Raw genomic sequence first — 15,400 nt, 5'->3', positions numbered from 1 at the left:
TGCTCTGGCAAAGAGCATCTGCATTTGTCACTGTCCTGAGACTTTGAGACCAAACTTAAAAGGAACGGATTAATTGCTGTGACAGAGGAGTAGCGTGCAGGTTGTAGCATGGTTGATGGTTTTTTTGCTCTAGCCCCTCATTGGAACTCCAAAATGTTGTTATTGGTTGTTTTTTACTCTTTATTCTTTGGGGGGGGGGCTGCCACCCAGCTCCTAAGTAAATCACACACACATAGAGTTTTATTCTTATAAAACTGGACCTTAGTTTGGCTTGTTTCTAACCAGTTTTTCTTAGGTCGTCTCATCCACCTCTGCCTCTGCTCTCACCTTTCCCTTCTGTATGTCTCAGTCTCACTCCATGGCTGGCTGGGTGGCTGACCCCCATTGTCCTCCTCTCTTCCTTTTATTGCTCCTTCCTTCCAGATTTCTCCTTTTATATATTTTCTCTGCTTGCCAGTCCCACCTTTCCTTTCTCCTGCCTCACTATTGGCCATTCAGCTCTTTATTAGACCAATCAGGTGTTTTAGACAGGCAAAGACTCACAGCTTCACCGAGTTAAACAAATGCAACATAAAGGAACGCAACACATCTTTGCATCATTAAACAAATGTTCCAGCCCATAAACAAATGTAACACATCCTAAAATAATATTCCATAACACATGGATGTTGCTAAGAGCAAAGCTTTTTTTTTTTTTCAAAACTTTTAAGGTTTGTTTTGTTTTGTTTTTAACTGTCAAGTTTGGATTGAGAATGAATACATTTAAAGTTGTATGTTTGTCTTGGTGGGAAGGGGTTGTTAAAAGAGATTAGCGATATTAAAATGAAATCAAAAGCCGGTGAGATGGCTTGGTATGTAAAAGTACTTACTACCCAGCCTAATGACCCGAGTTTGGTTCCAGGACCCATATGGCGGAAGGAGAGAACACACAAGGCAATTTGCACTGGGGCCTACGAAAGATGCCCCAAGGACACTCCACAAACTGCAGCTCCAGAGTGTAAAGACTCTGGCTCATTTGAAAGGTATGACTTTGTACTGGACATGGTAGTGCACACCTTTAATCTTAGTGTTCCTGAGGCAGAGGCAGGTGGATCTCTGTGAGTTTGAGGTCAGCCTGGTCTACAGAGCAAGTTCCAGGGCAGACAGGGCTACACAGAAAAACCCTGTCTCAACAAGAAAGCAAACAAAATAAACAAAACCAAAAAGTGGCTTGAGCTGAGACCACACAATGAGCTGCCCAGGGAAGGGTTCCCCGTGTCTACTTACTGCCCAGGCATTCAGAAGCCTTTGTAGCCATAGTTGGGGTGGGGCCCTAACTGCTGTTCGAGCTGGCAGCAGTCCTTGGCATGGACACCACCTAGGCATGCAGAATTCAAAATTTATGGAGTCATTGAGTCTTGCACCCAGATTTCAAAGGAAGACCTGAGGGGCAGGCAGTGTGTGGTGGGTTAGGATCCCTGCAGGCAGCTCTCAACGCTACCTGTGAAGCCATGGGCTGAATGAAGCCTGTCTCACTGGAGACCCCAGGGTGTTAGAGAAGCTAATATAGCGGAATGACTGCGGGAGAAACCCTGAGGGACAAGGGGATAACTAGACCCATCCAGAAGAGACTGTGGGGCTACATGGTAAGACAGAGAAGTGGGGGCTCCCCAGGCCTCCTGTTGGTTCTGTTTGGAATAGAAGTGGACTCTGAACCATTGCATGTTGGTAGTATGTGACTTTCCGGTTTTTCCAAGGACTGACAATTGCCCTGAGTCTCCAAGGAAACTTAACTTTTGGCTTTTGACTCTTGTTAGAACTCTTAAAAACCTCTGGGGGTTCTTGGAGATGGACTTGGATGCATTTTGCATAATGAGACGGACATGAGTCTGTTGGGGTTGAGGGTAGAACCATACTGTTTAGAGTGATAGTTTGGGGTCTTCCATGTCTGTTTCTCTATCCGTGCCATCTCTTGAGCACCAGGAGCCAGGATCTATCTTGGGCCAGGGAAACTGAGGCACAGCTCAGATATCTTGTTGCACATTATCTACTGCAATCATTGTGGAGTCACGTTTGGGTCAATATGCCATCTGTGAACCAGAAACTCACCCAGCAATGCTTATTTCTTCCAAAATCTACTGGGGATCGCAGCCTTGTACGTTAGAACTCTCAGCATTTTAGAGACAGTGGCCCCTGGCCCCTTAGTGGAGTTGATGGTAACTAGCTGGCATTTTTGATAAATGAAGCAAAACTGCATTTTAAAATGTTTATATCAATCTTTTACATTTTATTCTTACATTTTTAACAAGTTATACTTATAAACAAGGGGCCAATTATAGATGTAGTGAGTTCTAGATTTTTTATTGTTGTTGTTTTGAGACAGGGTTTCTCTACTCTGTGTATCCTTGGCTGTCCTAGAGCTCGCTGTGTAGACCAGGCTGGCCTCGAACCCGGAAAACTTGGGCTTTCTCTGCCTTCCAAGAGCTGGGATTAAAGTCGTGTTCCATGACCGCCATTCGAATCCTAGATTTTTAGCAATCTCGTCCTTTCCTTCTTTGTCCCCTCCCATGACTAAGCAGTCGAGAGGCCAGTGAGATACTCTGGGCCATGACCCCCTCTACGCACACAGCAATCTTCCTGCCACCCTGCCATTTACCATGATCTTGAAATCTTTGCCATCACCCTACCTAAGAATTCCTTTTCACTTTTGATCTGGCCAACCATGTTGGAAAGAAGCATGGCTTGGCCTCAGTAGCCCCCTGAGCAGGATCTGGATCCAGTTCCTGCTGTGTTTCTGGGACACACAACTTCTTATGTCTCCGTGCCCTGATTTGTGAGACAGACAGCAATGTGCCTGTCTTCTGGGGCTTTCCAGGGAAGCTCAGCATCATTTGTCTGTGTTTGTTGAGAGGCCAGAGGCCCGGGTCTTCCCGGAGCTGACTCCCCCCAGGTCCCTGAGCTCTGCCTAGCACCAATGCTTCTGCAGTGCAGCTGGTCCTGGACATCCAAGTCCCAGGAGTCTTTATGGCATCTCCAGGTGTGTGCCTGTCTTTTCTCCTGTCTGCCAATGCCAGGATTCTTCTGCCCCCTTTGCATTTTCTTCTGGACTTTTTTACTTTCTTCTGGAAAGAGCCAACTCATCTTTGTCAGATGGACTTGTCTCCTAAAAGGGGCAGGTATCCTGAAGGTATAGTGTTATGAACTCAGCATCTAAAGAGTATTGTCCCAGTGAGGCCAGCAGCCACAATTCCTAGACTCCTGTCTCTTAGCCTTTCTCTGCTTGACTGATAGGTGTGATCTAAGCCCACATTCTAATTCTGGGCACATCTTTTCTTAGTGTGCGCACACTGTCAGTGTTGTGTAGCAAGTGTCTTGATGTTGATCTGAACCCAGGGAGCTTCTGTGGTCACCAGGGGCATTGCTCATGGTATGAGGGATGTTCTGTGGGAAAGCACCTGAGTGTGAGCCAGTGTCTCGTGCTGATTCTGCTGTGCATCTGGCCGCTGCCCAGCTGCTGTCACTCCTGGTTTTTATGGAGAAAATCTGTCTAGAAGAACTCAGTCTGTGAGCCCCCCTCACTCTGTCCTCTCCAAAGTCCTTAAATAAGTGTGCGCACAGAGGCTTGCCATGAAGCCATGGCCCAGTCAGGAGGTAGTGGCATGGCCTAGATGTGCCTTTGTGTGAGTGGCACCTGGCCAGGGGAGGTTGACTTTCTTTGACCCCTGTGACCACCTGAGCAGAGTGTGGGTGCTGCCAGATCCCCCTTCTCCTCCAGAGACATCCTATTTCTCTTTCCTTATGTGTTCATTTCCAGTCCTAAGTTGGCAAAGACGCACAGGAAACTGGTGTTCAGTTCAACAACATATGTTGTTTCCCGTGGCAGCGGCAGCAACCATTGGCCCATCATCAACTCATGCGTTTGCTCCTCTTTGGTCACCCTGCGTACATGCTGACACCTCTTCAGCACAGATGGCAAGTGCCACCTGCCCACCTGGAGGCATCCAGGCATGCTCTCATGCCGTTCACATGTGTGCACAGGGTTTGGAGAGGGATTGTGGGTGCTGAGGCCATTGCAGGGATCAGGCATGGCGTTGTACCCCCAGGTTGCCCAACTCTAGATCCTGTGCTCTGAGCCACTGTGGTGGGCTCCTACACTCACTTAACTCAGAACCCAATCTTTCCAAGGCTGTGAACATTATCTCATAGATGATCCCTATTGTGTTTTTGATTCTTGGAAGTCCTAGGCTAGAGAATTAATCTTACAGATCCTCCTCTGCTGAGCCTTGCCTGGTCTCAACCTCCACGAGGGCCCTGGCCTAGGATGGGGGGAAGGATCCTGTGGTGGGCTCAGGTAGGGCTGTAGATGTTTCTGTAATAAAGTCTTCGTCTTTGCAAACACCAAGCCCAGTGGGACTCTGCCCAGACTTGGAATGCAGAGCTGCAGCCCCTTTGACACCCGCCCCTCCCCTGCTCAGGAGGGAGGACGCTGATGCAGTGGTGTGTCATTTGTCCTATACTTAGAAGTGGGCGCTCTGACTCTGCCCCTGTTTTTGTTTTGAGAAGTGAACTCCTGACCGCCTGTGTAGACTGAGCAGGACAGGCACCTGTGTGCCTGCAGCTCTCCGCATTTCCTTCCCCTCCTCCACCATGGTTAGCCAAACCTTTCACTTAATAAGAGTATAATTCTCTAAAACCAGGAGCACTAAACTCTGAGGTACTTTTGTTTGTTTTTGTTTCTTCACTGGGGAGTACCCAAATGGAAAAGCCAAAGGAAGTGGATGTTGATCCAGGCCATCTCCACCCTCGTGTCCGTGACCGTCAGCACCTGGCCCTTGCTTTTCATTGCTTACCCACTGGAGCTCATCAGGGGCAATCCCAGATGTCATGAGCTCAGTGTCTTTCTGGCTTTTAGCATTCACCCTGCCGATCTCACATTCTTTGAAATTAGATATATAGATTCTTTGTAGCGAGTTGTCCCTCTGTGCCCAGTTGACCCCTCAACTGCTTGTGACTTTTTTTCAATCAGGTACATTTAGAATCCAGCCAAGGCCTTTGTAGCCTTGAAGATGGTTGGCAGGGCTGAGCAGCAGAGCAGAGGCCTTGGCTGGCCAGTGGCGTCACCTGCCAGCACATCAGCTGTGACTGCACTAGAGCCTCGACCTCGTGGGTGGGGGGAGCTCCTGGCTTTGCTCCTCACTCTGCATCTTTAGAAGCTAGCATGTCCAAGAATAATGAGCACTTAGCTTTCTAAAGTCCTGACGTCTGTTCTGTGGATCAATATCACTTGGATGCTTTTGTAGGTTATAATCCCAGTGCTTGGGACACGAAGGCAAGAGAATCTTGAGTCTAAGACCAATCTGGGTTATATCAGCAAGACCTTGTGTCAAAAATAAACAGGCAGGGACTGAAAAGATGGCTGACTCAGTGAGGAAAGCACTTGCCATACATGCCCAGGGCACAACCCACATAGAGGTAGAAGGAGAGAACCAATGCCACAAAACTGTGCTCCGACTGCCACATATGTGCAGTGGTACATACAACACATACACGCTTAAATAAATGGAAATGTAGTGATAAATAGTCAGGCAGTGCCACTGGTGTGTCCTCTGGCTCTGAGGAAGTTGGTGGCTGGGTTGTGGGCACTGTGTTTTCAGTGTTTTGAGGACCCTCTGTGCTGTTGTCCACAGTGGGTCTGCAGTCTCACGTTCCCACTGGGAGAAATCCTGTGCTCCCTGGCAGTCACCCCCGTTACCCTCTGGTCTACCATCGCTACAGACCCTTAGGTCTCCCTCCTATAGCATTAGAGCCTCTTACTGAATGTGGCCCACAGCATCCGGCTCGCCTCCCTCTGTGCCTGTTTTAGGTTCACCCGTGTTGATGTGGGTAGGCGGGCCACACCATGCAGACCTTTACCAGTGATGGCATTTGTGCTGTCACTTGCAGGCTGTGTGATGAGACTGCCTTGGAATTTGCATTTGCAGGTTTGTTTCTCTGGGGCATCTCTGTCCCAGAACATAGAACAGTTAAGTATACTGTTTCTTTCTACAAATTTCAAACATTTCCCAGAAATTGCCCCTTCTCAGTTCCCTTTAGAAGGACCGGTGATGCTGCGCAGTGGTGGTGCAGCCTTTAATCTCAGCACTCGGAAGGGAGAGGCAGGTGGAGCTCAGAGTTTGAGGCCAGCCTGGTCTACAGAGTGAGTTCCAGGGCAGCAAAGGCTACACAGAGAAACCATGTCTGTCTCTAAATAGATAGAAAGGACTGATGATTCTGAGCTGACCTTGGCTTATATTGTCTGACTTTGTCCTTATTGTTTTGAGTCAGGACAGAGTCTTGTGCTATGTAGCCCAGGCTGGCATCAAACTCAAGATCCTCCTGCCTCAGTCTCTTGGATATATGGGTCACAGATGTGTGTTACCATATCTAACCAGCTGATGTTTTGGCTGGTGTCCTCCCAGGGGACATTGTTATGACCTTTTTCTGGCAGTGAGATTTGTGGAGAACTTTTTCAGGTGCCTAGAATGTCACCTGAGGCCATTTTCAGATGTTGTTGCAGAAGTCAACTTTAAAATGAGAGTCAGGGCATGCCACACCCCAGCCCCCTGCTGATTGGAGCCCCTGCTGGTGTGGGTGGGAGGACTTGTTCCCAGGGTGTCCTCCAGATCTCACCATCCACATGCCCTTCTTCTTTGCAGGTGTCACCATGAAGCTCATGGATGAGGTGGCCGGGATTGTGGCTGCACGCCACTGCAAGACCAACATAGTCACAGCTTCCGTGGATGCCATCAATTTCCACGACAAAATCCGGAAAGGTAAGCGACCTCTTCCCATGAGAATGAGGGGGAGTGGCTCTTTAGGGTCTCAGGGTCCCTGGTGCCATTTTGCTTTGTGCTCACACCTGGTGTTTGCCTGTGCACAAGGAGCAGGAGACAAAACTCTGCTTTGTCCTTTACACACGTCCGCGAGGCTGCTATTTATTGATCTGACTTCACTTGGAAACTCTGGGATGAGGAGGCTTTTGTTCCTGACGCTCTGCATTAATTCATCCTCGTAAGACAGACTGAGCCCCGCGATGCCCTCATTTGAACAGCCGCCACTATACCTTGTAGTGGAATAAGAGGTGACCCATGACAGGATGGACAATGATGGCAGGACAGTGCTGAGGTGCCTCAGGCGCTCCCTCCTCTGCTAGCCCCGCTCACCTTGCTTGAGGGCTGCTCAGGAGCTCACGTGGAAATCTAATTGTGTGGCTGCAGTTTGTGGAGCAAGTGCATCAGCGCCTCAGCCTTGGGAGTTGCAGGCGGAGGGTGAGTCCAAAGCTGAGCCTTGGCCCTAGGATGCTGCACCTTGAGAGCAGCTCTCAGGAGGGGCAGTGGATAAGGCCAGGCCCCCACACGGCTGATTGCAGACTAGGAGTCTTACAATTTAAGCCACTTCACTGCCCTGTACTCCTGGTGCCGAGGCCAGAGCCTTGTGGCCCTGGGTGCTTCCCAGCACCTGGTAGGGGCTGCTGCATGGTCAGTGGGAGCACTCTGAGATAGAGCAGGTGCGGGGCTCCCCGCATTGCCATACCCTGTAGTGGACACGGCTGTTTAGTAAGGATAGCCAGCAGTGACATGGCTCCCGCTGCTTCCAAGAATCTGTCTTGATTGACAGGTATTTGCTACAAACACAGAGAATAGTATCGCTTTAACAGTTGTTCGCGACAAGTGGGTCTTGTCTACTTCAGCTTGTTTCTTGGGGCCTTGTGTGTCAGAAGCCCTGAGTGCTGTGCTCCTTGTAGCTCATTCCGTGAGCCTTTTGGGAGGGGAGAGTACTGAGTGTCAGATTTCATGCTTCCCCTTTTCTAGAGTTCCTGCCTGATGACATGGCTGCTTAGGACTCCATTGTTAAATATAACCCAAACCACCATGGAGAGCAGGCTCGTGCACCACAGAACTGGTCCCACTCGGCCATCCTATAGTGACCCTAGAACACTGTGAAAAGCGTCCTATGTAGCAGCTCTTGCTCCATGTTTACCCAGTGTAACATGAGGGCCGGCTTGTTGGGGTTTCTGTCCCACCCGGTACCCCACAGCCGGCATACCCCAAGGAAAATCACACACAGGACTCCATAAGATTATAAACTGATTGGCCCATTAGCTCAGGATTCTTGTTAACTCTTATAGCTTATATTAACCCATTATTCTGATGTTAACCCATTATATGATGTTAGCCATATGGCTTGGTACCTTTTTCAGCTATCAGCTCACATGTTTCTTCTTCAGTGGTCTGGGAAGGAATGGAGGAATGGACTTCCTCCTTCCTAGCCTTTTCCTGTTCTCACCGCCCCGCCTATACTTCCTGTCTGGTTGACCTGCCTATACTTCCTGCCTGGCCAATCAGTGTTTTATTAAAATACATGATTGACAGAATACAGACAATTCTCCCGCACCAACCCAGCAATAGATGCACCAATAAATCCTTGAGTCAGAGAGCCCTTAAAGGGACTCCACTCTGTTCTCAGAGTGAAGCCACCAGGGAAGCCCCAGTTTCTTCACCGTTAACCCCCTGCATGGCCAGGAGCTTGGAAGGGGCTGTTCAAGAGGCAGTGTTCTAAGATGAGAGTTGGGCAGCTTGTCTAGGGTCATTTCTGCCACCAGAGGATGTGGGGCTTTGAGGACAGAGACTGACTTCTTAAGGTGCATTTATCTGCAGCAATTGGAAGTAAAGGGCCTTCACTTTCTAAGGTCCCTAATTTACGGTCTGATACCCTGTTCTGCACTGGCTTTCTCAAAGGGTCAAGGGAGGGAAGAGGGCCGTTGCGCAGAACCTTCTTGCCTGGTCTTTGTAGCTAAAAAGATGTGGTGGTGCACATCTTTAATCCCAGCACCTGGGAGTCCAAGGCCAACGTAATCTCCATAGTGAGTTCCCAGCCACCCAGGGTTGCATAGTGAGACCCTATCTTTAATTAAGAAAAAAAAATCTCTGATATGTGGCCCCTTCCCCTGAGCCCCTGTAAAGCCCATACTACTACGTGTACTATGGTCCTTTAGTGCCTGTACTACATGTACTATGGTACTACTCCTGTAGATACCACCTGCACTATGGGACCCATTGGGCAAGGGGCTGGAGATTGAAGCACACAGAGACAGAGATGTGGGTCATCCTTGAATTCTCCAAGAATGCCCCCCTTTATTGTGTTCCAGGGCAGCTTATATAGGGATTCTTAACTAATAGCCACGCCCCAGCCAAACCCACCAGAGACCACTCCCCTGCCGTCAGGAACTCCTGAGGGTCTCGTGCTCAGAGCAGCTGCAAACACAGGAAAACAAGTTGTTTTGCGCAGAGCAACCTCAAGCATAACAAGTTGTTTACAGGAAATTCAGGGTCTGGGGGTCCACAGCCCCCAACAAGCCTCCTCCCTCAGTGACTGCCGCTGCTTTATCTTTGCCCTTGTGCTGTATAGCCTTCTGGCCTAGCGACTTCTGAGAGAGACGTTTGGCTCCTCCCAGGGAGCAGCAGATTCTGGCTGTTTGCTGAAATGACATCTTGCTTGGGATTTGAAGGAATTGAGGCAGTAATGAAACAGCAGTTGTGGAGTCTGGCCTATTTCTGTGCCAGTATCCCCGAGCTTTTACACACTGTCACCTTCTTGTTTCCACTGAGAGGTCCCCTGTGAAGTCCCCATGTATTGTCCTTTTACACAGGAGCCATCCCGGAGTGTGTCCAGGGAGGAGGGTCCCTCTTCAGGTGGCCACATGTGGTTGTGACATTCCATCTTGGGTTCCTCACTAGATAGGCCAGTGAGTTCTGTTCTTCACCGGAGGCTCAGGGGTCAGCAAGTCCCTTCTGCCTCTGGGTTTGTGATGGTACAGTCCACGCATGTCAGCAGCTATGCAGAGAGAGAGGATGACAGGACGGTTCTGATAAACCTGCTGAGGTCACCTTAAGCCTCCAAGGCTCTGGCGCTTCTTGAGCCACCTTCCCTGTGCCTTTCCTTTGTCTCACTCCTCAGCTCTAGCAGGGAGGAGGTCACAGGGGACAGTTGCCACCTCCTCAGAAGAGGTGTGACCTGCATTAGTGTGTACAGGATAAGGCAACATCTACAGAGCCCTGGGAACCTTGCCTGCAAGATGGGCCTGGCACACGTGGACTCTGTGAAGAAGTGTTAGCCCCTGGGGCTGCGGTGTCTGATGCCCACAAACTGGGATGTTTAAAATGACAGGAACAAATTTTTCTAGCAGAAATCCTGAAGGCTAACATCTGAGTCCAGGAGGTCCTCGGAGCTGCACACCCTCTGAAGACCTACACCACCTCCTCTGGCTCTCTGTGTCCTTGGCCACAGGCCATTTTGGGGGCATGTCTCTCAGAAAATTTTTTTCTGTCAACTGTAGCATGGTTAATAACCCAGAGACTGATATTGGAGTTCAACCTGAAGGTCAGAAAAGCAAAACAGCCAGCCACTGGTTCTTATCTCTATCTCAGTGCAAAATGGCGATCTTGCCTCCAGGAATCTCAGAATGAGACTGTGTCTGAGAGCTGTCTCCTTCTGTCTTACATTCCTCTCTAGGGCTGGCATTAAAGGCATGCACCACCCAATTTCTATGGCAACTAGCGTGGCTACTGGGATTAAAGGTGTGTGTCACCACTGCCTGGTCTGTAAGACTGACCAGTATGGCTCTTTTACTCTCTGGTCTTCAGGCAGGCTTTATTAATTAAAATGCAAATGAAATATCACTACAGTTAACCAATAGAATGTCCATCAGAAAGCTTTAGCGACAGCATTCTATGGTCAGAAGAGAATGTGTGAGTTTTAGCCCAGCGGGATATGTGCTAAGGTACAATTAGCTGCCCCGGGTTCACAAACATAGGCTGTTTCCAGGGCCAGGCTTCCATATGGCCACTCGGACTACGGTTCCCCTGCTCCTGCAGAACAGCCAGCTTGCTGTTTCCAGACTTGGTTCTCTGAGGCTAACTCTTACTTGTTCTGAGAACAGAGAGGACATATTCCCTCCCCCTGTGGCTCACAGCCTCCACAGCCCCCTGCCACCCTGAGTCCAGGCTGCTCAGCCTGGCACCCTGGCACACTGAGGACAGTTACCACCTGTGCCCACTGAAGGTATGGGTGAGTTAAACTCTCCTGTGACTTCACCACATACTAGATGGGGGTCCAGCCCTGTATCTCTGATCCTCCCGTGTCACTTAACCCCTTGCCCAGTAAGAAATGGGGAGGACAGAGAGAGATCCAGCTCCTTAGGTGCTGCTGGTCCAGCAAGAGCATCTCAGGCTCTCTGTGCCGGTATCGTGGATGCTGGGGACAATGGGAGCCTGAGCTGTGTCCGGCCCATACCCACTCTTAGAGGACCTGCTGTGACCAGGCCGAGTTTGATGAGGATCCTGGACAGCACACAGCACAGGGAGCCTGATGTGGACAGAGTGCCATCACTCGGTACAAACAAGAAACCTCAACTTCATGAGTGTGATGTATCCCACGGGGTACTGTTTCCATTTTCCTCCTGAGCTAAGACATTAAACCCAACCAGGTTCCTTGAGGAGATGGTTTTCGGAAGTGCAGTTTTCTTGCGGATAGCCAGTCTTCAGACTAGGAAGGTGGAGCCAGGACCCTCAGGAGGCTGCAGTGTCGTGACAGCATCAGTGCCCCGCTCTGTGCACTGGAGACAGCTCTGTGACGCGGCCCTCTGCTGCACAAAACACAGATCTCTTTGTAAACTTGGGAGGGCTTGACAGGTCTCAGGCTTGGTAACAGCTATTTTTTTTTAATTAGTTTATTTTCTGTTTCAAATCCCTGGCATACTACTGTAGTCTGGCCTCACTGCCTGGGAAGTGATGTTGTCTTCAGGGGAGTCAGTTAAGGCGGCTGCCAGTCTTGGATGTGTGCTCCAGGTGGGCTGTCTGTGACTTCACAGCAGGTGGTTCACAGCCCAACCCACTTGCTACATTCGCCTTGGGCATTGCTGACGCCATGGCCAGGCCTGTGCTGAGTGCCCTCCCGTTAGTCCTTTGCAGCCTGTCTTCTCAGTGTTCCAGTCTTTAGCTTGAGAGGTTAAGGAAGCTGCCCATTGCCCAGGGCACAGTGAGGCATCCAGGGCACGCAGCAGCTGCAGGGTGAGTGTGTGTGGAGTCCTACATATATGATCTTCATAGGTCAAAGCAATGTCATCGGCCTTTGTACACCTTGGATGTGGCCCAGTCCGTCGCTGCTCACATTTGAGTAGGAACGTTTCTCCTCTGAGGCAGCATGCGGAGTGGTTTAGTCTAAGGCACTGCTCTGTTCCGCCCTCATCAGCCTTCATCAGGGTCCTTTTCCTGTTGAGTTTGGGGAGCACCAGGTAGACAGTTGAGTCTGCTTCTTGCAGCCGCTCTCTGCATTCCTTTATATTGGCTTTGGTTAAAAACAAAACAAAACTACGAAAAAATCTTTTTATACTCTTTTTTAAATATATATGTGTTTTGCCTGCACATGCATATGTGATCATGTGTGTTCCTGATGTTTGTGGACTAGAACTGGAGTTTGGAACTGTAAGTTTGTAACTGGAGTTTGAACTGTAAGTTCCCATGTGGGTACTGGGAATTGAATGTAGGTTCTCAGCAAGAGCAACAAGTACTCTAAGCTACTAGACCATCTCTTCAGCCCCTTAGCTTTGTTTTTAACTACTGTGCTGCCCACAAAATAGTCCCAGTCCTCACATGACTATTGAGAGTATAATTAAAATGACAATTAAAGCTGGGCATACTGGGATGTGCTTGTAGTCCCAGTGTAGCCCGGCCAACACAGGCCATTTTGGGAAGGCAGAAAGATCGCAAGTCCTAGTCAGCCTGGGCTGTGTAGTGAAACCTCTAAAGAAGAAAGATCAGAAGGAAAGAAAGAGAAGGGGCAAAGAGAGAGAAGGGGTGAAGAGTGCCGACCCTCGTTGTCCCAGCCACCTTCTGATGTGTGGAGCCCTGTGCGGCTGCGGTACAGGCAGTGAGCCATTCCATTGTGTCGCACATATGTCCAGACGCCTGTAACTTTGAGTGTGGGTGGCCCAGGTGCTGTGTGCTGGCATTAGCTGTGGTGCTTGCTTCCCCACGAGGCCACCGCCCTAGGCAGATGGACAGAGCTGCAGGAGCTGTGGGCACTGGGGCTGACAAGCTCCTCCACCAGCTGAGCATGTATCCACGGATGTGTCATGTTTCGTCTTCCCACCGTCTGGGTATTGAGGTCTCTTTGCTGACAAGTGTGTTCGTAACCACGAGGGTCTCTATGAACCTGGACTCCCCGTTATTTATTCACTTCATCTCTGTGCTCCTGGAATTCTGGGTGCCTATGGAATGGCCGCCCTGCTTCCTCCTGGGGAGAGGCAGGTGGGTAAGAGGTTGGGAGATTGTAGGGCAGCCATTCAGAGGACAGAAGTGGGAGGATGCATTGCCTGGCAGTGTTTTGGTGGAGGCCTGTGCTGTGCTTCTAAACTATGCAGTCCAGGCCTGTCCAGGGCCTCCAGATGCTCTGTGCCTCCCCGTCACTGGGGCTGAGGATTTTCGACATGGAGTTTCAGTTTGATCCTGTTCTCTCAGTGACCCGGTCAGGTGCCAGCTCCATAGCAGATTCCTGTGTCTATGGGGTTCCCCCAAAGTGTATGTGTGACATGGTGATGTGGCTCTCTTGGGAGTGAAAAGGCCCAGTCTTGGAGTGTTGCATGGCATCCCTGGCTCTCCAGACCCTTCCATCTGCTGGTCCTCTGACCCAGTACTCAGAACCAATCACTTCTTTAAACTTGGAGATAGAAGCTGTGGACTTCCAGCTCAGGTACTAAACCCTGAGCAGCCAGGGTTTCGCTGTGACCCATGGTAGGAAATGTGTTTCCTGATTGACAACAGAAGGACACATTTCCACTTATCCTCTGAGCTCACAGTGTTTGGAGAGCCTAGAATTTACCTTTCATAGCAGTGTGTGGCGTGTGCCCTTCACACAGTGGCCCCCATGAGCCTTGGACTTTGGGGAAATCTTGCCGACTTCCTCTTTCCCATGTCTAGCCTCATAGTCCAGCTCTCCATGAGCATTTAGGAGAGGACAGAAGCATTGCGAGACATGTGATTAGTCTAAGCTGCTAGACCCTGAGTGGGTGACAGTCCCAGGATGTGGCACAGGTGTGTTCACCTGTCAGATGCTTGCATGTGACTCCAGCTCTTACCAGCCACCTGTCGCTGACCTCCTGGCTCCTTCCTTCCCTCCCAGAAATGGCCATGTCCTGCACTGAAGCTCCCTGTGTAAGTATGAAGTTGAATGTGGAATGGAGCTTTCTGACCTTAACAGAAAGTCCTGCTACCTCCACTGTCTCTCTCTCTCTGGCTGTCTCGGTGTGTCCTGCAGGGCCTGTCTTGAAGCTAGGATGCTAGATACGTGTCGTAGGGCCCTACAGCCGGCACTTTTCCCTGCTGAGTAGGTCCTGTGACCCACATGGCCTGGCCCAGGAGAAGACCATGCTAGAGATGGGAGGAGGATTCTGGTCACACATCAGTCAGAAATGGCAGCAACCAAGCCCTTACAGGCCAGCACACCTGTGTCCAAACCCGTCATGGATGGGAATGATGACCCTTGGCAAGCACTAGACTAGGCGTTGAGTCTACTGCCTTTCCTTTCACAGGTCCCTGAAGGGCAAGTTCCCTTGTGCCCGTTTGTGAGAGCAGAACTGAGCTCCCTGAGACCAGGGTTGAGAGGGGCAAGGCTTGGCAGTGGAGGGGTCTCTGTGGAAGGGTGGGTGGTGGCAGGGGAGAGGCATCAAGCCCAGAAGCAGAAATCATGCTTACACACCATGTGCCGAGGTTGTAGTAGTGTGTGTTAGCTTAGAGTTGAGGGGTCACCCGGGCATTTACAGAGACCCAGACTGTGGAGTAAGGTCATGGCCACTTGACACCATGCTGGTGTTGAGAGGTGAACCTGGGCGCAATTATGACATGATGTCAGAGGATGAAACTTCAGCAGACCTGACAGATAGTCACATGACTCCACCCAAAACTCAACATAAATATTGTAAGCCTCTGGGGTATTCTTCTCTGGTACTCAGAACATCACAGTGGGGCAGCTGTGTGGCTCTAGAGGACAGGGAAGTTGGCAGGTGTGACCTTCACCAAAGGCAGGACTGAGCAAGCCCACCCACAGCCTAGCTGACAGCCTGCCCCTCCTGGCCCTGTGTCAGTGGGGCTGGACCCAGTGGCTACCAGAACTGCTGGGGCAGCAGGGAATGTATGCTCAGGAGACAGACGACTCACATCAACTAATAATGGCACACACTAATAGTTTGTTGTCATAATGTCCTTGTAGTTGCTGCTGCCTGTGTTGCCTAACCCAGTCTCTTAACTGTCCACAGTAACGTGGGTTTCCCGCTGACCTGCCCCTGCCTACTTGGTGCCTTCGTGGGCAGAGCCCAAGCTAACATCTG

General features: G+C 50.2%; 1 protein-coding gene across 3 annotated transcripts in view; it reads left to right on the top strand.

Annotated features, from left to right (window-relative positions):
- Window positions 1-15,400, top strand: part of Acot7 (acyl-CoA thioesterase 7) — an 88,037-nt gene that overhangs the window by 60,791 nt on the left and 11,846 nt on the right. For all 3 annotated transcript variants that reach the window (XM_048416072.3, XM_048416066.3, XM_085690160.2), the window contains exon 7: window positions 6,675-6,791. In XM_048416072.3, the coding sequence (XP_048272029.1) occupies window positions 6,675-6,791 (117 nt within the window). The remainder of the gene's footprint in view (window positions 1-6,674; window positions 6,792-15,400) is intronic.

The sequence above is a fragment of the Myodes glareolus genome, chromosome 6, assembly GCF_982192425.1.
Source record: "Myodes glareolus chromosome 6, mMyoGla1.1, whole genome shotgun sequence".
In the NCBI taxonomy this organism is placed as follows: Eukaryota; Metazoa; Chordata; class Mammalia; order Rodentia; family Cricetidae; genus Myodes; species Myodes glareolus.
The sequence above is the reverse complement of the archived record's forward strand: the minus strand, read 5'-3'. Positions and strand labels throughout refer to the sequence as shown.